At 41.4% G+C, this 23,320-nt stretch overlaps 1 protein-coding gene and 1 long non-coding RNA gene across 3 annotated transcripts in view; one reads left to right on the forward strand and one right to left on the reverse strand.

Moving 5' to 3' along the window:
• Nucleotides 1–555: 555 nt before the first annotated feature.
• Nucleotides 556–20,404, reverse strand: LOC132026210 (uncharacterized). The gene is made up of 2 exons (XR_009406830.1): nt 20,278–20,404; nt 556–1,560 (listed from the first exon to the last, which is right to left on the reverse strand). It is a non-coding gene; the product is annotated as an uncharacterized LOC132026210 (long non-coding RNA).
• A 130-nt stretch (nt 20,405–20,534) lies between these two features.
• The window catches only part of TMCO1 (transmembrane and coiled-coil domains 1), a 44,467-nt gene continuing 41,681 nt past the window's right edge, over nt 20,535–23,320 (forward strand). The window contains exons 1-2 of one of the 2 annotated variants that reach the window (XM_059413392.1): nt 20,535–20,754; nt 21,150–21,227. In XM_059413392.1, coding sequence (XP_059269375.1) covers nt 20,685–20,754; nt 21,150–21,227 — 148 coding nt within the window. In that variant the 5' untranslated portion in view covers nt 20,535–20,684. The remainder of the gene's footprint in view (nt 20,755–21,149; nt 21,228–23,320) is intronic. The other variant, XM_059413391.1, reaches the window with a different exon arrangement.

Below are 23,320 nucleotides of genomic sequence, written 5' to 3' on the forward strand. Positions count from 1 at the left end.
AAGGAAATAAACAGTATTTCACTACCTTGGAGAAAATCCTAAGAGCCCTATTTACATGGAGCAGGATATTTATTGACTTCAGCTTTATATTAGATAAATGTCTCATGTTTAATATGCAGTCATTAATAACTTATTATAATTGTTTTCTGGCTGAAAAAGTTGTATTTAGTACAAAAATATGAAACAATGCAGAGATTTTTTTTATAGAATGGGAATATCCTCTTTAATTCCCTCCTGAGGAGCTAATCATTAGCAGCAGTTTAGTGTTATTATTCAGTTTTGAATATTCTTTGCAAAGTTTTTTTAGAATAACTATTCACCTATGGAAGAGCTGGGTCAGTTTTTGCTATCTCCTGAAAAATGCACATATTAATATTGCAAAATCGCTTAAGCTTTCAAATAAATATGAAATAAATATTAGAGCTTTGAAAAAATATGTGGGAAAGGAGAATATTAAAAGTTAAATACAAAAGATTAAAGAAGAAACAAACCCTCAAAAAAAGGCTGAAGGCTGACATCTGATAACTTTCAACAAGAAACAGAACACAACACAGATGTGAAACAAAGGGATAATTTATTTGTTTATTTTAGGATACTTAAAATATGTATCTTTTGAATGCTCTGAGGACAGTATCGCAAAACAGTTTCCACAATGGGTATTATAAATCTAGACGTGTTTACACGGAAAAGTATTCACCGGCCCAAAAGAGAAAATGAATAAAAGACACGGGCAGTTGATAGTTGTAACTGTGGGGCAGGGATCTCTCATCTGTTAACAACACAGGACTTGGAATGAAATGAAGATCAATAGAGGACGGGCCTCCAAGTATGTCATTCTATTACCCAAAGCCCCACCGTTTGTCACCAGAGAAGGAAACAATTAGGCATTCATGTTCTCCTCTCCATGCTGGTGATTTTAGGGATAAAGGGAGCTTTAAATGAAAAGAAAAAGAGTTTTATAAACAAAACCGTATGCATGGGGGCGCCTGGGTGGCTCAGTGGGTTAAAGCCTCTGCCTTAGGCTCAGGTCATGATCCCAGGGTCATGGGATGGAGCCCTGCATGGGGCTCTCTGCTCAGCAGGGAGCCTGCTTCCCCCTCTCTCTCTGCCTGCCTCTCTGCCTCCTTGTGATCTCTCTGTCAAATAGATAAATAAAATCTTAAAAAAAAAAAAAAAAGTATGATTGAACATACCGGATCAGTTTCATGGATCATTTAATTCATGACAGAATGTCCAACAGCAGCAGCCATGGCTATTTTGTGGAAGGATCTCATTTTCCTCTATGCTGACAACTTCAAAGTCTCAGGAGCAGTGCCAACAGCTAGACTATCTTGTGACAGCTCAGTCGAAAACATCATGTCTTTATCCTGTTCTCCATCCTTCCGTCAGGTCAATTTCACTTCCTCCTAAGGCTCTTCTTTGGCTTCAGTGTATTTTTCCCGTGGCATGGACACAGAACTGCAGATAGTACTCCAAATGTGAAGTCTTGTTTTGTTTCATCTACAAGGCCATTCTTAATGATCCCCCATTTCTGTTGGTCTTTGTGGCTGGAGGACGACTCTGGACCAGCAAGTTTGAAAAACAAGATTATCTCTGTGCTTCTTTCCCTAAACTTAGGTGATCGTCAATCTTTCTTGTAGTCTGGTGGAGAACTAGACTAGCAAATCAGGAGACCTGGCTCACAGTCTGGAATGACCAATAATGAACTATGTAACCTTATCAGCTATTTAAATTGTATGATTTCAATTTGTTCATCTTTTTTAAAGATTTTATTTATTTATTTGACAGACAGAGATCACAAGTAGACAGAGAGGCAGGCAGAGAGAGAGGAGGAAGCAGGCTCCCTGCTGAGCAGAAAGCCCGATGCAGAGCTTGATCCCAGGACCCTGAGATCATGACCTGAGACCAAAGCAGAGGCTTTAACCCACTGAGCCACCCAGGCGCCCCTATTCATCTTTTAATTGATGAATTTATATAACTGTGACATTGTAGCCTGTCACTTTCTTTACATTCTTACTCCTCACAGGGACTTTTACTAGAATATTCTTATCTTGGCATTTCACTTACTGCAATTGGTGTCAACTACAAACATAAATATTTCACCTTAAATCCAAATGTACGTTAAATGTAACAAGCACTTAAACCTTAAATGTAACATACACTTCTCTATCAATGTGTAAGGAATGTCTCTATTATGCTTTTAAAGCCCCTGCTCTTTATGTCCTAGCTCTAAGTTGGAACTGTATCCATCCCTTCATTTATACATTCTTTCATTAAATATTGAGTTTCTAGGGGCACCTGGGTGGCTCAGTGGGTTAAAGCCTCTACCTTCAGCTCAGGTCATGATCCCAGGGTCCTGGGATCAAGTCCCGCATCATGCTCTCTGCCCAGTGGAGAGTCTGCTTCCCCCCCCCCCTCTCTCTGCCTGCCCTTTTGCCTAATTGTGATCTCTGTCAAATAAATAAATAAAATTTTAAAAAATATATTGAGTTTCTATTATGTGCCAGTAAGACAGATATCATTCCTACTCTAACTGAGCTTACAATCCAGAAAGAAAAGAAAAACAAGTCCTTGAATAAGCCATGACAAAAAATGTGATGCTAAGGAAAGTACTAAGGAATATATAGAAGAGACATCTAACCACGCCAGTTGAAGCCAAAGTAACCTCTGGCTGGGGCACCTGGGTGGCTCAGTGGGTTAACCCTCTGCCTTTGGCTCAGGTCATGATCTCAGGGTCCTGGGATCAAACTCCCGCATCAGGCTCTGCTTAGCGGGGAGCCTGCTTCCCCCTCTTTCTCTGTCTGCCTCTCTGCCTACGTATGATCTCTGTCTGTCAAATAAATAAATCTTAAAAAAAAAAATAAACTTTGGCTTCACTATTAGAAACTGGGAAAATTTATTTATTTATTTTTAAAAGATTTTATTTATTTATTTGACAGAAAGAGACACAGCAAGAGAGGGAACGAAAGCAGGGGGAGAGACAGGCAGAGGCAGAAGCGGGCTTCCCACCGAGTAGGGACCACAGGATCATGACCTGAGCCAAAGGCAGACGCTTAACAACTGAGCTATCCAGGCGCCCCGAAACTGGGAAAATTTAAGTAAGTTACATCTGCAGTTCTACTTTAATATAAAGCAATTTAACTAAGCAATAACATTTGTAATTTCTCCTTTCCTTAGAAAAGTAGCTACACTCCAGCATCACTGTATCAGTAATACCTCACAACCCAGGAGATTTCCCAAATGGCTTTGTATTTCCTAACAGCTGGCAACGGCTTCCTTCCATTCCTACGGTAGGTAGTAAACAACAAAACATTTTCTCCAACTGTTGTGCAAAAGTGCCCTGACACAGGTAAAAATGAATCAAATTCAATACAACTTATCCACTGCTCACAGAACTATTCAGCTGTATTCTACGTGAACTACCCCACAAACCAGTGTACCGCATTCCCTACAAAGGAACAGAATTGGCCAATACCGACAACAGTGTTTTGTGTACTTAAGAGAGTAAGGCTTCACTGTTGTTGTTATTGCTGAATACTTTTATTTATTTTTTAAAAATATTTTATTTATTTGACATAGAGGGAAAGAGAGTGCTGCATGCACGGGAGGAGGGACAGAGGGAGAGGGAGAAGCAGGTTCTCCACTAAGCAGGAAGCCTGACACAGGGCTCGATCCCAGGACCCTGGGACTATGACCTGAACCAAAGGCAGAGGCTTAATCGATTTAGCAACCCAGGCGCCCCTGCTGAATACTTTTTTTTTTTTAAAAGATTTTATTTATTTATTTGACAGAGAGAAATCACAAGTAGTCGGAGAGGCAGGCAGAGAGAGAGAGGGAAGCAGGCTACCTGCTGAGCAGAGACCCCGATGCAGGACTCGATCCCAGGACCCTGAGATCATGACCTGAGCCGAAGGCAGCGGCTTAACCCACTGAGCCACCCAGGCGCCCCCTGCTGAATACTTTTAAATCTTAAACACAATGGTTTTGACTTTTTAGTATCTTCATTACATAATATAGAGTTAGAGACAAATTAGAAATTCTTAAATGAGTAAAAAAGAAAACAATAAGTCTTAAAGTTTAAGTCAGAGATAACTATTAACAATCCAGTGTAAAACCTCTGGGCTGTTCCCCGCTTCCCTTTTATTTCTTTAACAGCCTTCAACTGTGCAGATTTGAAATGATCATGACCCTTACAACATTCTCATCCTTGACCCTCTTTTTTATTATTTATTTTAATAGGCTAATAAACATCTGCTACCCGATGCAAGATCTAGAATATTGACTATAAATTACAAATTACTGTCAATATTTGAAAAGTCTTCCTGTGCATTATATATATATATAATGTATATATAGTATATGCATTATATATATATGCATTATATATTTATATTATATTTTATATATTATAAAATTATATATTATATATTATATATAATATTATTATATATAATATATAATATATAATATAATAATTATATATTATATATACTTATATTATATATATTTCTCTCATATATACATAGAGAGAGTGTGAGAGAGAGAGTGCGTGCATGCAAGCACACAAGATGGGGGGAAAGGGGTGCCTGGGTGGCTCAGTGGGTTAAGCCTCTGCCTTTGGCTCAGGTCATGATCTCAGGGTCCTAGGATGGAGCCCCACATCAGGCTCTCTGCTCAGCAGGGAGCCTGCTTCCCCTCTCTCTCTGCCTACTTGTGATCTCTCTGTCAAATAAGTAAATAAAATCTTAAAAAAAAAAAAAAAAAGATGGCGGGAGGAGTGGGCAGAGGGAGAGGGAGACCAACCACAGGGGGTGCTGGCATCATGACCTGAGCGGAAGGCAGACCCTTAACCTACTGAGCCACCCAGGTGCCCCTTAGCTAAAATCCTATTTGCCAAGTCCCCATAGCTAAGAGATTGCACTAAAATGCTAAGTTTGGGCGCCTGGGTGGCTCAGTCGGTTAAGCATCTGCCTTTGGCTCAGGTCATGATCCCAGGGTCTTGGGATCGAGCCCCACATTGGGCTACCTGCTCAGCCTGCTTCTCCCTCTCCCTCTGCCTGCCACTCTGCCTGCTTGTGCTCTCTGTCAAAAATATAAATAAAATATTAAAATAAAATAAAATTCTAAGTTTGCCCTAATACATATTTACCAACGAACCAATAGAGTCACAAAATATATTGTAAACTTGCAGTGAAATCAATATACATTTTTTAAAAGATTTTATTTATTTATTTGACAGACAGAGATCACAAGTAGGTACAGAGGCAGGCAGAGAGAGGAAGGGAAACAGGCTCCCTGCTGAGCAGAAAGTCCAATGCAGGGCTCCATCCCAGGACCCCGACCGAGATCATGACCTGAGCTGAAGGCAGAGGCTCTAATCCACTGAGTCAGCCAGGCGCCCCTCAACATACATTTATATAATTTTAAATACTGAATGGTATTCCATTGCATACATTTGTTATAATGTATTAAACAGTCCTCTTTTTTTAGCATTTAGATATTTTGCTTTTTAAAAATGTTTAAATTTAATGTTATGAAAACATCCTTAAAAATGCTTCTTGGCCCATCCCGATTTTTTCCTATTGCTGGATCAAAGAGTATGCATACCTTTAAGGGCTTTGATATATTGACAAATTGCCTTCAAAGTTTAAACCCAGTTAGGCTCCAATGGCAGAGGCTCTTGGTGCCAGAAAACATCAGGCAGCCGGATGTTGGGAGAGTGAATACAACAGGTTAGACCCAAAGGCAGGCAGAACCCTGGAAGAATCTATTATGCTGTAGGAAGAAACTTATATAGATAATTTAATTTGGGGTATTTTGGCATATTTTAGGTGTATCTGAACGAGTAACCATAAAACCCGTGATAAATGAGGGGCGCCTGGCTGGCTTAGTCAGTGGACTGTGCGTCCCTTGACCCTGGGATTGTGAGTTTGAGCCCCATGCTGGATATGGAGATTACTTAAAAATAAAACCTTCAGGGGCACCTAGGTGGCTCAGAGGGTTAAAGTCTCTGCCTTTGGCTCAGGTCATGATCTCAGGGTCCTGGGATGGAGCCCCGCATCGGGCTCTCTGCTCAGCAGGGAGCCTGCTTCCTCCTCTCTCTCTGCCTGCCTCTCTGCCTACTTGTGATCTCTGTCAAATAAATAAATAAAATCTTAAAAAAAACCTTCAAAAACATACACACAAAAACCCCACGATGAACAAAAAGTCACAGAAACAAAACTCAGTATGGCCAGAGGTGAAAGGTTCTCTCAGAAAAACCAAATTATATGACAAAGTGTGTGGAAATCACTTAGAAAAATAGTTAAGTATTAAATCCCATCCAATTTTTACATTTCTGTGATGTCTGGGCCAACTTGAAGTATGTAATATGTAAGCCTTCAGGTAGATGAGGACAAAGAAAAATATTTTTATTTTACTTTATTATTTTTTAAAGATTTATTTATTTATTTGAGACAGAAAGAGAGAGTGTGTGCACATGAGCAGGGGAGAGAGGCAGAGGGAGAGAGAGAAGTAAACTCCCTACTCAGCAGGGAGCCCGATGTGGGGCTCAATCCCAAGACCCTGAGATCATGACCTGAGCCGAAGGCAGACACCCAACTGACTGAGCCACCCAGGCACCCTGAAAAAGTATTTTTAAACTCTTACATTCTTGTATATATGCATTTTTACATACTTTTCTAACTTGAATTAGTAATATCCCAACATCATTTCAGACTTTCTGTTTACCCTTTATTTTAGGTTTCAGAAATGGTACAAACTTTGTAAAATAAAATTTATATCTATATATCTATACCTATATAAAATGGGCAGTATAGGCACAAGGTAAAAAAAAAATAAGCAATTTGAAAGAGCATACAGTAAAAAAGTACATTTTTTAAAAAAAGATGTATTTATTTGACAGAGAGAGACACAGCGAAAGAAGGAACACAAGCAGAGGGAGTGAGAGAGGGAGAAGCAGACTTCCTGCTGAGCAGGGAGCCTGATGCCGGGCTTGATCCCAGAACTGTGGGATCATGACCTGAACTGAAGGCAACTGCTTAACAGCTGAGCCACCCAGGCACCCCAAAAAATAAATCTTTACTATGTGTATTCCCAGTGTTGCTACCCCCAAACAGTCACTCTTACAGGTTTCTCACATATGCTTAAGATTGTCTATGCATGGGGTGCCTGAGTGGCTCAGTGGGTTAAGCCTCTGCCTTCGGCTCAGGTCATGATCCCAGGGTCCTAGGATCGAGCCCCACATCGGGCTCTCTGCTCAGCAGGGAGCCTGCATCACCCGCCCCCCCACCCCGCCTGCCTCTCTGCCTACTTGTGATCTCTGTCAAACAAATAAATAAACTCTTTAAAAAAGAAAAAAACGATAGTCTATTCTTAGGGGCATCTGGGTTGCTTAATCAGTTAAGCATCTGCCTTTGGCTCATGTCATGATTTCAGGGTCCTGAGACTGGGCCCCACATAGGGCTCCCTGCTGCACAGGGAGCCTGCTCCTCCTTCTCCCTCTGCCGCTGCTTCCCCTGCTTGTGCACTTCCCCTCCCTCTGTCAAATAAATAAATAAAATCTTCTTTTTAAAAAAGTAGCATATGCTACAAACTGTTCTACATTATGTTTTTATCATTGTATCTTGAAGAACATTCCGTATCAGTACAACGGTATTTGCCTTGTTAAAAAATTTTTTAATTAAAGGCACAAAATAAAATAGCCTAAAATAAATTTATTTTGTGGAAGGCTAATAGATAATCTGAGATATGTTATCATAAAAAGAAAACGACAAGAAAGGGGAGTGGGGGGTTGGGTGAGCCTGGTGGTGGATATTAAGGAGGGCACGTATTGCATGGAGCAGTGGGTGTGGTGCATAAACAATGAATTTTGGAACACTGAAAAGAAATAAAATAAAATAATGGAAAAAATAGTAAAAAAAAAAAAAAAGACAAGGAAGATATCCATTCATTCATTCCTTTACCTACTCATTCAACATGTTTTGAATGTTCACCATGTACAAGGCATTTACTGAGTGTCAAGAGCATAAAGATGAATTAGATATAATTTCTGGGCACCTGGGTGGCTCAGTGGGTTAAGCCTCTGCCTTGGGCTCAGGTCACCATCTCAAGGTCCTGGGATCGAGTCCCGCTTCGGGCTCTCTTCTCAGAGAGGAGCCTGCTTCCTCCTCTCTCTGCCTGCCTCTCTGCCTACCTGTGATCTCTCTCAGTCAAATAAATAAATAAAAACTTAAAAAAAAATCATTTCTACCTTCTAGGAGTCAAAGACTACCAAGAAATACACTTACATAAACAATTAGGTAATCATAATACTGTGCAATGTGATATTATAGTATACCTTGGCAACACAAAGAATTAAGTAAGCAATTCTGCTTGTGCCAGGAACAGATGCTAAGATTTCACATCCATTATCTCTGATGAGATTCACTGGAACCCCACTAAACACCTGCAAGAGATCCTTAATAGTCAGGGTTTCATTACTTAGGTCCTCACAGTTAAGAGACTGTACTAGGATGCAAAAGTTTCCCTATCCTATATTTACCAATGAACCAGTCATTTATAAAATGAATCATAAAATATCCCTCCTCATTTAACATATCTCATTTGACATATCTGAGCAGACTCCATCAGTTTATTTGCAAATTCAGTCCAAAGTGTCTGGAAAGTGAAATTGCAAATCTCTTGTAAAAAATGTAGGACGTTCATAAAGTCATGGAAAATAATAGGGGAGAACCTCTCTAATTATAAGCTACTGACAAAAATAAGGATGTGTGGAAGTACAGCAGTTAATAACTGGGAAAGAAAAAACCAACATGGGGAGTAGTATAAACAGACATTTCATAGGAAAATTTTTTGAATGGAAAATGATATAAAAGCAAAATATCTGTTTTATGTAAACCTCACAGTAATCAAAAATCTGTAAGCAGATACACAAAAGTTAATGACAAAAGACTCTAAACATACTGCTACAGAAAATCAACAAATCACAAAGAGAACAAGAGAAGAAAGGAATAAAGGACTCATGAAATAGGCAGAAAATAATGAACAATATGACAACAGTACGTTCATACCTATCCATAATTACTTTAAATGTAAATGGACTAAATTATCCAAGGAAAAGACAAAGTATCTAAATCGATTTTTTAAAAAACCCCAACTATATGCTATCTATAAGAAACCCGGTTGAGCTTTAAGAATACATGTGGACTGGGGCACCAGAGAGGCTCAATCAGTTAAGCATTGCCTTTGGCTCAAGTTATGATCCTGGAGTCCTGGGATTGAGCTCCATGTCAAGCTCCCTACTCAGCCGGGAGTCTGCTTCTCCTTCTCCTTCTGCTCCTCACCCCACTCATGCTCTCTCTCAAATAAATAAATACATGTAGACTGAAAGGATGGAAAAAGGTATTCCATGTGAATGGAAATCAAAAGAAAATTGGAGTAGCTATACTTAAAATCAGGTAAAATAGACTTTAAGGCAAAGGCTGTAACAAGAAACAAAAAAAGGTCATTGTATAATATACGTATAGAAGCACCTAAATTTATACAAAAGATATTAACAGATCTATAGGAAGAAACAGCAATATAGTAATAGTAGGGGACCTCAAAAACCCTTTCAACAATGGGTAGATTATTGAGACAGAAAATCCATTAAGAAAGCATTGCACTTAAACGACATGTTATACCAGGTAGGCTTAGACATTTAGAAAACATTATATCCAACAGCAGCAGAATGCATACTCTTCTTAAGTGCACATGGAAGATTCTCTAGGAGAAATCTAGGCCACGAAATAAGCCTTAATAAATTTAAGAAAATTAGTATCATGTCTAGCATCTTTTCTGAAACAGTGTATGAAACTAGAAATCAATTACAAGAAGAAAACTGGAAAATTCACAAATATGCGAAGATTAAACAACATACTACTGAACAACCAATGGTCAAAGTAAAAAATGAAAGAAAAAAAACTTTTAAAAAAGATTTTATTTATTTATTTGACAGAGAGAAATCACAAGTAGACGGAGAGGCAGGCAGAGAGAGAGAGGGAAGTAGGCTCCCTGCTGAGCAGAAAGCCCAATGCGGGACTCGATCCCAGGACCCCGAGATCATGACCTGAGCCGAAGGCAGCAGCTCAACCCACTGAGCCACCCAGGCGCCCCAAAAATGAAAGAAAAATTTAAAAATATCTTAAGACAGGGGTACCTGGGTGGCTCAGTCAGTTAAACAGCTGCCTTTGGCTCAGACAATGGGATTGAATCCCACATTGGGCTCCTTGTTCAGCAGGGAGCCTGCTTCTTCCTGTCTAACCACCCCCCCCTCCTCCCATGCTCTCTCCCTTCCTCTGACAAATAAATACATTCTCTAAAGAAAAAAAAAGAGAGAGAGAGAAAAGAAAGTACCCACTAAACAGGCCTTTTGCCAGGTACATAAGTCAATTGAAGACTGGGCTCCTAAAAAGGACCGAAGTCAGGGAAATGAAGCTGTGGGCAGTCAACAGTATCACTTATGCTATTTATGTTTCTCTGTTAATGAAATCATCATCTTTTGGGCAGCAAAGTGAACCACTAAGGTGAAGGGTAAGAGTCTAAATAGTGAGTAAAAGTGAGTTACCGGCCAATGACAGAGGCATACTGAGTAAGCATGACAGTGTGCATTTGTAATAGGGAAAATCACATCAGATTTTAGGCTTGTATTAAGATGAGCCAGATTTGCACATGGGAAAAGGAAGGTGGCTTTGTTCTGGCATTTTTTTTCAAAGACCCCTTCTAGCTAATATTACAGAAGTTTATTACCAAGACTGAAGTTTTTATATTTTCCTCTCTTAAAAGACTGCCCTTCCAGCCACTGTGTCAGATTTGTCCCCATACAGGTTAAAGCCCAGAGACATATTTGCCAAGAAGTTAATGAAATTGAGTTTCTGGGATCCTTACTTGAACTAGCCCCTTTCAAATAAGTATTCACTCTTGTAATCTAATTTTGATCCTATTTTGATTTTGCCATATTTTTTAAAAAAGATTTTATTTATTTGACAGAGAGAGAGACACAGAGAGAGAGGGAACACAAGCAGGGGAAGTGGGAGAGGGAGAAGCAGGCTTCCAGAGGAGCACGGAGGAGCAGGGAGACCGACATGGGGCTCGATCCCAGGACTGTGGGATCAGACCTGAGCCGGAGGCAGCCACTTAACCACTGAGCCACCCAGGCCCCCCCCCCCATTTGTTTTTCTTAAAGCGAGTACCTAGAATTTTGTAAGCTTTGGGTCACATAAAACTTAGAAATACCTCTGGCAAGAACCTCATACTGAAGTATTCTTATTTACTTCACCTTTTTTTTTTTTTAAAGATTTTATTTATTTGATAGAGAGCAAGCTTGCATAGAGGGAGAGGGTGAGGGGAGAAGTACACTTTCTGCCAAGCAAGGAGTCCGACAGAAGGCTTGATCCCAGGACCCCGAGACCATGACCTAAGCCAGAGGTTAACCGGCTGAGCCACTCAGGTGCCCCTGCTTCATCTTATTTAGTTCTAAGAATTCCTATTTCACTGTAAAAGAAGTTCTTTGTTTAGTTACTTTGCAGTTTCTGCTGATACTACTTATTTAGTTCAAGTCTCCCTTTACTTGAAAACTGCATCATGATGATGGCCTGACAGTTAGTTTCTCTGACAGCAATCTCTCTTAGGAATGTATAAATCCTATGTAAAGTTGCCAGACTAAAAAAATTTTTTTTTCCACAGAAACACTCCTTATTTTGCAAAACTCCCAACCAAGCTCAAGATATTTGGGTGACTTTCCACTGTCAATGATCTTCTAAAATTGAGATGCTTAAATGCCCCAGGCAAAAGTGGCAATCACAGGGTACTTGAGGCTCCAAAAGAAACATGACATTTTCCTAGAGTATCATTTTTACTTGAAAGTAAATTATTTATTTATTTAAAAAAAATTTTTTTTGACAGAGTGCGCAAGTAAGAGAATTGGGCGGGGAGGCAGAGAGAGAGAAAGAATCTTAAGGCCCCAGGTGGTGGCTCTGTCTCATGACTCTGAGATCTTGACCTGAGCCAAAATCAAGAGTTGGATGCTCAAGTGACTGGGCCACTCTGGTGCCCCCATTGCAAGTAGTTTAAAAGATTACTCCCCAGCTTCCCTACTTTCTTCTTCTTATAACAGATAGGGAGTTGAACATAGGAGGATTTTTTTTTTTAAATAACTCAGATGCAGAGAATTAGATTCATCATTATTCTTGGTTCATGGCACATTCTCATCATTGTGTTCAAGGCCCTCAAGCATTAATTCGGTCTTTTTTTTTTTATTATTTTTAAAAAGATTTTATTTATTTATTTGACAGACAGAGATCACAAGTAGGCAGAGAGGCAGGCAGAGAGAGAGGAGGAAGCAGGCTCCTCATCGAGCAGAGAGCCCAATGTGGGACTCGATCCCAGGACCCTGAGATCATGACCTGAGCTGAAGGCAGAGGTTTTAACCCACTGAGCCACCCAGGCACCCCATTGGTCTTTCATTTTAAAATGAAAGGTTAGTTGGTTGGTTGGCTCAGTTGGTTAAGCAACTGCCTTTGGCTCAGGTCATGATCCTGGAGTCCGGGGATCGAGCCCCGCATCGGGCTACCTGCTTGGTAGGGAGTCTGCATTTCCCCTCTGACCCTCCCTCCTCATGCTCCCTTTCCAAATAAATAAATAAAATCTTTATTAAAAATCTATGAAATCTCCACCAACTTGAGAACTAAGATATGAACTTACATGTACATTCACCTCTTTGATCCTCTATTGCATTTCTCATGATGACCTTTATACAAAGTCTACCACATCCTGTAATTCCTAAGGACTTAAACCTTCCACTCAATATTATATTGCTAGGATTAATGCTCGTTGTGGCATATAACTGCAATACATTCATTTGTAGTGCTGTTTGAATACACTTTTATTCCTAATTTATTTGTTATATCATCTATTCCTCTATGTGTATATAGGCATTTGAGTTGTTTTCAGATCTTGATATTAAAGAGTGCTCATATGGGGTGCCTGGGTAGCGAAGTTGCCTAAGCGGCTGTTTCTTGATCAATTCAGGTCATGATCTCAGGGTGGTGAGATCGAGCCCTGTGCTGGGCTCCACGCTCTACGCAGAGTCTGCTTTGGTCTCTCTCTCAAATAAAATAAACAAATCTTTTAAAAAATAAAATTATGGTAACATACATATAACATCAAGTTCACCATTTTAACTAGGTCTAGAGGCTCAGTTCAGTGGTATTAAGTACATGCACATTCCTGTGCAACGATCACCCTCCCCCATCCATCTCCAGAACTTTTTCATCTTCCCACACTGAAACTACCGATTAAACAAAAGTCCATTCTTCCCTCTTCCCAGTCCCTAGCTCCTTCACTCATGTGATCACGACCTCAGCCAAAATCAAGAGTTAGACACTCAACCAACTGAGCCACTCAGGTGCCCTTATCATTTGGTAATTCTGTTTAATATTTTGGGTAAATACCATACTTTTCCCCACAGTGGTTGCACCATTGCCCCCTAGCAATGTGAGAGTGTTCTAATTCCTCTACATCTTTGCCAACAGATTATTTTGTTTTGTTTTGAATAACTGCCTTTCTACTGGGTTTGATGTGGCATCTCGTAGTCTTGATTTGAATTCCCCTAATTAGTGATGTTGAGCATCCCTTTGCGTGCTTATTGGCCATTTGTAGTGTAGATCTTCCTTGAAGAAATGTCTAAGTCCTTTGTTCATTTTTGGCTTGTTTTGCTGTTGTTGAGTTGTAGTTTTTCATATATTTTGGATTTTAATCTACTATCAGTGTATGATTTGCAAACGTTTTCTCCAATTTCAAATTGCCTTTTTTTTAAAAGACTTTATTTATTTATTTATCAGAGAGAGAGAGAGAGAGAATGCACAGAAGCAGGCAGAGGCAGAGAGAGAAGCAGAATCCCCGCCAAGCAAGGAGCCTGATGCGGTACTTGATCCCAGAACCCCAGGATCATGACCTGAGCTGAAGGTAATGGACTAACCCACTGAGCCATTCGGGTGTCCCTCAAATTGACTTTTCACTCTGTTCATTGTATCCTTTCATGCACAAGTTTTAGATTTCAATAAAATCCAATTTATTATTTTTTGCTGTTGCCCACACTTTTGGTGTCATATCCAATAAATTGCCAAATCCAACGTCATTAAGTTTTTCCCCTGTGATTTCTTCTGAGTTTTATAGTTTTATCTCCTATGCTTAAGTTCTCTGACCCATTCTGTATATGGCATAAAGCTCTCACTTCATTCTTTTGCATGTGGATGTCCAGTTTTCTGAACATCATTTATTTAAAAAACTGCCCTTATAAGCAAGGCTTTATTTGGGGGGGTTCTCTATTCTATTTTACTGGTTTATATGTCTGTCTTTATGACAGTACCATACATTTTTAATTACCGAGGCTTGAAATTAAGTTTTGAAAAGAGGACGTGTGCGACTTCCAACTTCATTCTTTCTCTTCGAGATTGCTTTGGCTACTCCGGATACTTAGAGGTTCTATAGGAATTTTAGGATGGATTTTCCAATTCTGCAAAAAACACTGGAATTTTGACAGGGATTGCACTGAAGCCGAAGGCTGTTTAGAGTAGTACAGACATCTTAGCATAGTGCTTTAATCCATGGACACAAAATGCCTTTCATTCATTTGCATCTTCTCTAAATTTCAGTCTACAAATCTTTTGCCTTCTTGGCTCAAATTATTTGTAGGTATTTTGTTTTTGATGCTATTGAAAATGGAATTGTTTTCTTAATTTCCTTTTTGGATTATTCACTGTTAAGGAAAAACAACTGATTTTTGTGTGTGGATTTTGTATTCTACCATTCTGCTTAATTTGTTTACTAATTCTTTTTTTTTTTAATTTTTTTTTAAAGATTTCTTTTAAAGAGAGCACGCATGCATGAGTAGTGGCAGGAGCAGAGGGAGAGAAAATCCCAAGTAGACTCTGCACTCAGCGCAGAGCCCAATACAGGACTTGATCTGGACCCTGGGATCAAAACCTGAGCCTAAACCAAGAGTCGAATGCTCAACCGACTGGGCCACCCAGGTGCCCCTGCTTACTACTTCCAACAGTTGCTTTTGTATGTGGAATCTTTAGGGTTTTCTACATATAAGATCATATCATCTGCAAACAGATTAATTTTAATTTTTCCTTTTCAATTTGATGCCCCAACTCTTTGCCAACTGAAAGGAGCAGCCCTGAATTAAGAGTTCCCTGGTCATTAGAAACATTGATACCAATCCCTTAACACAAAATTCACATATACTGTTAAAAGTCCTCATCTTCAGGCTCTATCTCCACATCTCAGGCTCTAATTCCCTCCCTTCTGCTCCTAAGGAGTACTGTAGCAAAAATTTTTGAACACTAACTGGTTATAGAATTAATCTTAAGATTTTTCAGTCTCTCAAATATGCAACAAACAACTTAACATTTATTGGTTTGTAAACTTCTTTGAGAATTTTTAACTATGAATCTTTAGTTCAGGGGAAAAATGCACATACAAAGTTCTGTCTACAATTTCAGATTTATGGATCTCCTGAAGTTCAACCATGTACCTCTTACCGATATAATCCAGTCACTTTGCCTAATCAATTCTATTTCTACTAAACAGAAAGCCTCTTCGCACATATTGGTTGTTTCAACTAAACACAAGCTATGATGTCCTCCCTCTTTCTCATTCCCAATTCAATGCTTTCGATCACTACTTCTTCCACATCCTAATTTTACTTTTTCTTCAAGGTCCAGCTAAAATTCCCCATTCTTCTAAGATATTTGTCCAACCTATTGTTCCCTCTCCCAACAGTATCATTTATTCACTCTATATTGGGAAGCTTCTCTGTGGTCGACCATGCTCCAAAAGCTGGGGATGCAGAAGTAAACGAGACCCTGTCTCTGTGCTCACAGTGCTGGATTACCCAAAAGGCAGATTAGACACATAGCTGGGACACACACTTACGGAGTGAAAATTCTCTGAAAAAATAATTACTCCCAAAGGTAATAAACTCACATTTCACTTTAGCATTTGTTTTATTTTAAAGTATATTTTGGGAAATATCCTCATAATCTTTTCAGTGCTAGTTTCTGAAGGTCTTTATCTAGTCCTGCCAGTGTAGTGGGGAAAATCTTTATATTCAAGAAAGAGCACTATTGGCCACATAAAAGAATGGTTTGGAGGGGACAGCTGGGTGTCTAACTAGAGAACAACCAGTTAGAAGGCTGTGATGCAAAGGAAGACAATGGAACCTGAGCTGAAGTATAGTAGGAGTTGAAAGATGTGGGGGAAAGAGAAATGAAGCAGAGAGAATTTATCACAATCAGCGATTAGATGTGTAGGATAAAGAAGAGGGAGCTAATGAGGATAGTTCCTGTTTTCCAGGTTGAAAGACTATGTACATGATGGCGCTACTCATTAGGAGAATAAGGGAAGACTGAGGTTTGAGTAAAAGAACTGCAGAGGTTTGGGGGCACCTGGGTGGCTCAGTGGGTTAAGCCTCTGCCTTTGGCTCAGGTCATGATCCCAGGGTTCTGGGATCAAGCCCCACGTGGGGCTCTCTGCTTGGTGGGGAGCCTGCTTCCCCCCCTCTCTCTGCCTGCCTCTCTGCCTACTTGTGATCTCTGTCAAATTACGAAAAGGAAAAAAAAAAAAGAACTGCAGAGGTTTAGTTTGGAATCTCCAAATGTAAACGCCCACTTGGCAGTTAGATATCAGGTATGAAAATCAGGGAAGAACTTAGGCTACAGTTACAGCTATTTTACGGATCACCAGTAGACAAATGGTAACTGAAGCTTTTGAAGAGAACAAGAATCCAGGCAAAATGGACAGAATGAAAAAACTTGTTCAAAGATTATGAGCTGGGTGGTTTAATACAACTAATAATAATAAGTTAATTATAATAATAACAGTTAACACTTAATGTGAGACTTGGTACTATTCTAAACACTTTCCTCACATAATCTTTAAAAAAAAAATCCTTTGGGTGGCTCAGTAGGTTGGGTGTCTGACTCATGATTCTGGCTTGGGTTGTGATCTAGGGGTTGTGGGATCAAGCTCCACATCCAGGTCTGTGCTCAGTGTGGAGGCTGCTTGGGATGTTCTCTCTCCTCTCCCACTGCTCCTCCTCCCACTCCCACTCTCTTAAAAAAAAAAAAAAAAAAAAAGACCCTTTGGACTTAGGCACTATTATTATTATGCCATTATGTAATAAAAAAAAAAAAAAACCAAGGCAGAGTGCAGTGAAAGGATTTGCTTAAAATTACACATTTAATGGAGTGGTGAAACAAAAGATTTGAAGATAGGTTGTCTGACCTCAGAACTTTGCTCTCATTCTATATAAACCTCAAAGCAGCTCTGGAAGGCAGGCACTTTTATCTCTACAAATTTAAAGTGAGGCTGAGAAGTTGCCCATACCCATTTATACCTGTTATAAGCAGGGATTTAATTTCTCTCATTATGTTTTACGATCCCTAGCCTAATACTAAATATCTGTTTACAAATAGTATTATTACTAATACTTCTAATAAGCACACTGAAAGGTTAGCTCCCATTCACCTTCCGCAAGTGACTTGAGGGTGCACCACAACATAAAGTATAAACTGAGGCGGGAGGGGGCAGACATGGGTACATCAAATAGTGAATCCTACCCCAGAGAAGGGTAAAAGGGAAGTGCCAGGACAAAAGCCTTGTAATGGACAGTAAAGTCTGAAAGGGCGGTCCTCGTGGGGAAAACTTCTGAAATCCCAAAATTAATACAACTGAAAGCTTAGAGAACTTGGAAATGTGATCAAGGAATATGGTAAATGTAGAAAACATGTTATTTTAACTTGCCTCTAGTACTGTTCTTCAATGAGGGGAATAGGGTCACAATACTGTCGCCCGAGAGAAGGAAATGTTATCCTGGCAGCCCACAGTTCTGTAGTAAACTTTCACATAGGAACAATTAAAATACCTCTTATTGGGACGCCTGGGTGGCTCAGTTGGTTGGACGACTGCCTTCGGCTCAGGTCATGATCCTGGAGTCCCGGGATCGAGTCCCGCGTCGGACTCCCAGCTCCATGGGGAGTCCGCTTCTCTCTCTGACCTTCTCCTCATTCATGCTCTCTCTCACTGTCTCTCTCTCAAAGTAAATAAATAAAATCTTTAAAAAAAAAAATAAATAAAATAAAATACCTCTTATTACTGTATTTTGTTGATTGTGATACTTTTCCCCTCAAATTTAAACACTTCTCAATAGACTGCATCTTATAATCAATGGTGTGTCATGGTTTAACTAGTTGTTTTTCTTTCCTAGTAGTATATAAAATACTGTTTCATCTTTAGATCAATAGCATGTTGGATTTGATCAACTGTGTCAGGCACAGCTTTAAATACTGTATACTATACCCTTTCTCACTTAATCTCTGCAAGGTTTATGCAGCTGCTTTATTATTACACTTTTTGCAAATAAGGAAACTCAGGCTTAAGGACTAAATAAGATGCTCAAGGACAGAAATCAATTACGTGGCAGAGCTAGAATTGAACACCAGGTCTGATTTCAAAGGTCATGCTCTTCTTGACAGATGGTAGCTAAATTTGCGGTGAGTATATTTTAATGGAGTTGTGGAATCATACCTTGCACACCTGAAACTAATGTAACATTGTGTTGTTAACTATACTTCAATTAAAAAAAAGAGAGAAATGCTCTTTTAGTGCTTCAGTATTTACCATGAGTGATTAAAAATCTACCCTATTGTAACTTTTAGTCATATTATGATCTAGCTCAAACGTGAAGCCTTCCCCAACTCCTCCAAGAAGAAGCAATTTTGCCCACATCCAATGCTCCCGTAACATTTTAGGAATACCCTGATTATACCTTATTATGTAATATATAACATCCAAGGAGAACCCTGAAAGTCAGAAATAGTATTTTAGTCACCCTCTTTGACATTACAGTACCTATCACTGTGGCTGCCACATAGAAGAAATTCACTATTAAAAAGAGATGGGGCGGGGAGGGGGGGGGGTGCCTGGATGGCTCAGTGGGTTAAAGCATCTGCTTTCGGCTCAGGTCATGATCCCAGGGTCCTGGGTCCTGGGATTGAGCCTGGAATCAGGCTCTCTGCTCAGCAGGGAGCCTGCTTCCCTACCTCTCTGCCTACTTGTGGTCTGTCAAACAAATGAATAAATAAATCTTAAAAAAAGACACAGGCTCGGGGCGCCTGGGTGGTTCAGTCGGTTAAGCCACTGCGTTCGACTCAGGTCATGATCCCAGGATTCTGGGACCAAGTACTGCATCAGGCTCCTTGCTCACCGGGGAACCTGCTTCTCTCTCTGCCTCTGCCTGCCACTCTGTGTGCCTGTGCGCTCTCTCTGACAAATAAATAAATAAAATCTTTTAAATAAATTAAAGAAGAGAGAGGCTCTCTGCTGCTAAGTATTAGAAACAAAAAATGCACATAGAACTAAAAGGTCTTGTAAAACACACACACACACACACACAGAGAGAGAGAGAGAGAGAGAGAGAAGCGTTATAAAAGAACTCTAAGTACACTGGAGTTTAAGAGAAAAGAACCAATGATACATGATACAAAGTACAAGTCAAGGGAAGACACTTGGCCAGCTTCCAGATTGTCATAAACACAAATACACTCACACAAACACAATCAGCCTAAAAAGCTGAAAACCTCTACACAGGCTGAAACCAAGCTTCTAAGACACTTCCTTTAACCTATGCGGCATTTAAAAACTTGAACGAGCTACCAGCATTTATCAATTCTTTCACATAAAAACAGGATTTCTGGGTTTTCCTGGAAAATGGGAAGATCACGAAAACTGGGTGCTCCTTCTCCCAGGGAAACTGCCTGGATACGCGTACCACCTGCTACTGTCGAATAAAAGCATCGCTCCCTTACTACGCTAGTACCTCCCACCGTTTCCTCCTGTCCAGCCTGCGTAAGATCATCTCCACGCAACCGCCGGAGGCATTTGAGCTCATGACCCGTCCTCCAGACCCATCATCACGGCCCCGCTACACACCGCGCGTTCTCCAGCACCCACGTGCCTCTGCGCACCGCCCCCGCCAAGCACTCCCACTACTCTGCTTCGACTTCAACAGCGGTCTCCGGCCACCGCGTCACCTGGGTCACCGCAGCGCTCTGGCCATACCGCCAGTAAAACCCTAACCACACCATAAGTACAAGTGTCTCTCCTTCGCTAGGGCGGGAGTTCCTTCGAGCCCGCGCCCCAGGTCCAAATCCGTGGCGTTCAGTAAACTACCTAAACGGCTTCAGAGGTAGGGCTGAAGCAGAAGCGCAGCCGAGTGCACCCAAGGGCATTTCGGTCGAGACGAAGAGCGGCCACGACCCAGCCCCTCGGGTAAGCACCGCCAGGCGCAGTCCCGTCATCGTAGTTCCGCCGCGGAAGCGCCAGTCCCAGCTCTCGCGAGATTCGGCCTGAGCCCCAGCCCCCAAGCCCGCTGGGTTCTCGCCGGATTCGCCGGGCCACGCGTCTCTCCGGAAGTAGCCCTTCCGGCGCTGTGCCCCGGAAGCGGAAGTGTGACTCTAGTCTGTCAGAGAGGTTTACTCGGTGGCCCAGAAATCCAGGGAAGTCGTTGTCGTTGAATTTTTGCAGACTCTCGAGCGCTTCCCCCCTGGCGGGTGGGAGTGCAGAGAGGAGAGTGCGAGATGAGCACCATGTTCGCGGACACGCTGCTCATCGTCTTCATTTCCGTGTGCACGGCCCTTCTCGCCGAGGGTGAGAGCGGCTGCTTCTCTGACGTTTCATCAGCCAGCCCCCACGGGAAGGATCCTGGGCCTGGGGACCCTCGCGCCACGGAGGGAGTGGTCGCGAGCCTTGCTTGCTTGGGGTTGAGCCGGGGGCGGGGGAGCGCTGGGGCGCAGGAGCGGGTGGGGCACCGTGGAATTCGGTTGGGGGTCGATTTCGCTTGCGTATTTGTGGAGACCCCTTCATCTCGGGTCTCCGTTACTTTGGTTGAAGAGTCCGTTGTCTTAACGTTTGGAAAAGAGTTCACTGCTGGTGAATATAAAGCAAAAAGTCGAAATCCCTCCTTACCCAGCCATCACCACCAGTGAGTTTGCCGTGACCCTCGCAGACATTTTTCTGTGAGCATGCTGCTTTTGATGTTTCAGGTATAACCTGGGTCCTGGTTTACAGGACGGACAAGTACAAGAGACTGAAAGCGGAGGTGGAAAAACAGAGTAAAAAACGTGAGTATGGCAGCATCCTTCAGATAGAGTTCAACACATCAGGTGTATGGAATGCATGTTTACAGTAAGTGTTTTCGCACCAGCTGATGCAAAAACTTTATGGGAATACGGAGATGAATCCGATTTGAATTGGTTATGTAGAGGTATATGCAGCGTTGGATATTTTTATGCACAATGCATAATACACGTGGCAGTGGAGCCAGGGACACGAGAAGTGCGAGTTAGGTGCTGTGGTGGTTCTAAAGAAGAGATCCCATTCAGTTGTGAGGGGCCAGGGAAGCCCCGTGTGTGGATAAGTCACCTCAACATATTAAAATCCAAGCTCCTTATCTTCACCTTCACAAACCCGATCCTCCTCTGGTATTTCTCTACCTGACAAATAGTACCTCCATGCTTCTCATAGTGCAAGCCGGAAACCCTGATACACTTTCTCACTTGGCTTTCAGGACGCCACACTCTCTTGGTTTTACTCTTACCTTGCAGGTCTTCTTTTTTTTTTTTTTAAGAGTAAGTGGGGGGGTTTGGGGAAAGGCAGAGGGAGCACGAGAAAGAATCTTAAGCAGGCTCCATGCCCAGCATAAGGCCTGAGATGGGTCTTGATCCCTCCACTCTGACCTGAGCCGAAATCAAGAGTCAGACTCTTAACTGACGGAGCAACCCCGACGCCCCTTGCCCATCATTCTTTTGCTGTTTCCTTGCTGGTTCCTCTTCTCAGCCTCTTGTTGGGCACCCCAAATTTGTTTTTATCACCCTACGCTCACTCTCTTAGTGAATTCAATCATGTACTCTACTTGGCAGTGGCTCCCAAATTTATATCCCTAGCACTCTCTCCTTAATGCAAGATCCATATATCCTGGAAATAACATTGTATAGTGAGCGATGGTAGCTACACTTGTGGTGAGCATAATGTGTAAGGAGTTGAATCACTATGTTGTACTCCTGAAATTAACATTGTGTGTCAGCTATGCTCAAATAAAGATTCATGTATCAATTTGTCAGTTATACTGTAATGTTGAGTATACATTTCAAACCCAGTATGTCCAAATTGAATACTTTATCCTCACTTAAGACTGCTTCATTTGGGGGCGCCTGGGTGACTCAGTGGGTTAAGTCTCTGCCTTCGGCTTAGGTCCTGGTCTCAGGTTCCTGGGCTTGAGCCCCATGTCGGGCTCTTTGCTCAGCAGGGAGCCTGCTTCCTCCTCTCTCTCTTCCTACTTGTGATCTCTCATTCTGTCAAATAAATAAATAAAATCTTTAAAAAAAAAAAAAGACTGCTTCATTTGTACTTTTCAGGATCTTGGTCAATGGCAAGTCTATCTCTCTACTTGCTCAGGTCATAATCCTTGTGCCGTTATCTTTAAGTCTTCTGTCACACTCTGCGTCTAATACTTTTGGGCTGCCTTCAGACATATCCAGAGTCTGATTTTCCATCATTTCCTTTGATAATTACCTCCATCCTTTGCATGAATTATTGTAGCAACCTTCAATAAGTGTTCCTGTTTCCCTATAGTCCGCTCCCAAGATAACAGCCAGAATAATTCTTTTTTTTTTTTTTTTAAAGTAGGTTCCAGGGACTCCTGGGTGGCTCAGTTCGTTAAGCGGCTGCCTTCAGCTCAGGTCATGGTCCCAGCGGCATGGGATGGAGTCCCACATCAGGCTCCTTGCTTGGCAGGGGGCCTGCTTCTCCCTCTGCCTCTGCGTACCACTCTGTCTGCCTGTGCTCACTAGCTCTCTCCCTCTCTCTCTCTGACAAATAAATAAATAAAATCTTAAAAAAAAAAAAAAAAAGTAGGTTCCACATCCAGTGTGGAACCCAGTGCAGGACTTGAACTCAGGACCCTGAGATCAAGACCTGAGCTGATATCCAGAGTCAGATACTCCAATAACTGAACCACCCAGGCACCCAGAATAATCCTTTTTAGAGCCTGTTAGATCATGTCCCCTTCCTGCTCATAACCCTGTGATGGTGTCCCAGTTTTACTCAAGAACAGCCAAAGTTCTTTCAGTGGCCTGCGGAGCCTCCCCCGTTATAGTTCTGATGCTCTTCCCCTCTCACACACTCGGCTTCAACCACACTGACCCTGCAGTTCCTT

Source organism: Mustela nigripes, chromosome 10 (genome assembly GCF_022355385.1).
Source record: "Mustela nigripes isolate SB6536 chromosome 10, MUSNIG.SB6536, whole genome shotgun sequence".
Lineage (NCBI taxonomy): Eukaryota > Metazoa > Chordata > Mammalia > Carnivora > Mustelidae > Mustela > Mustela nigripes.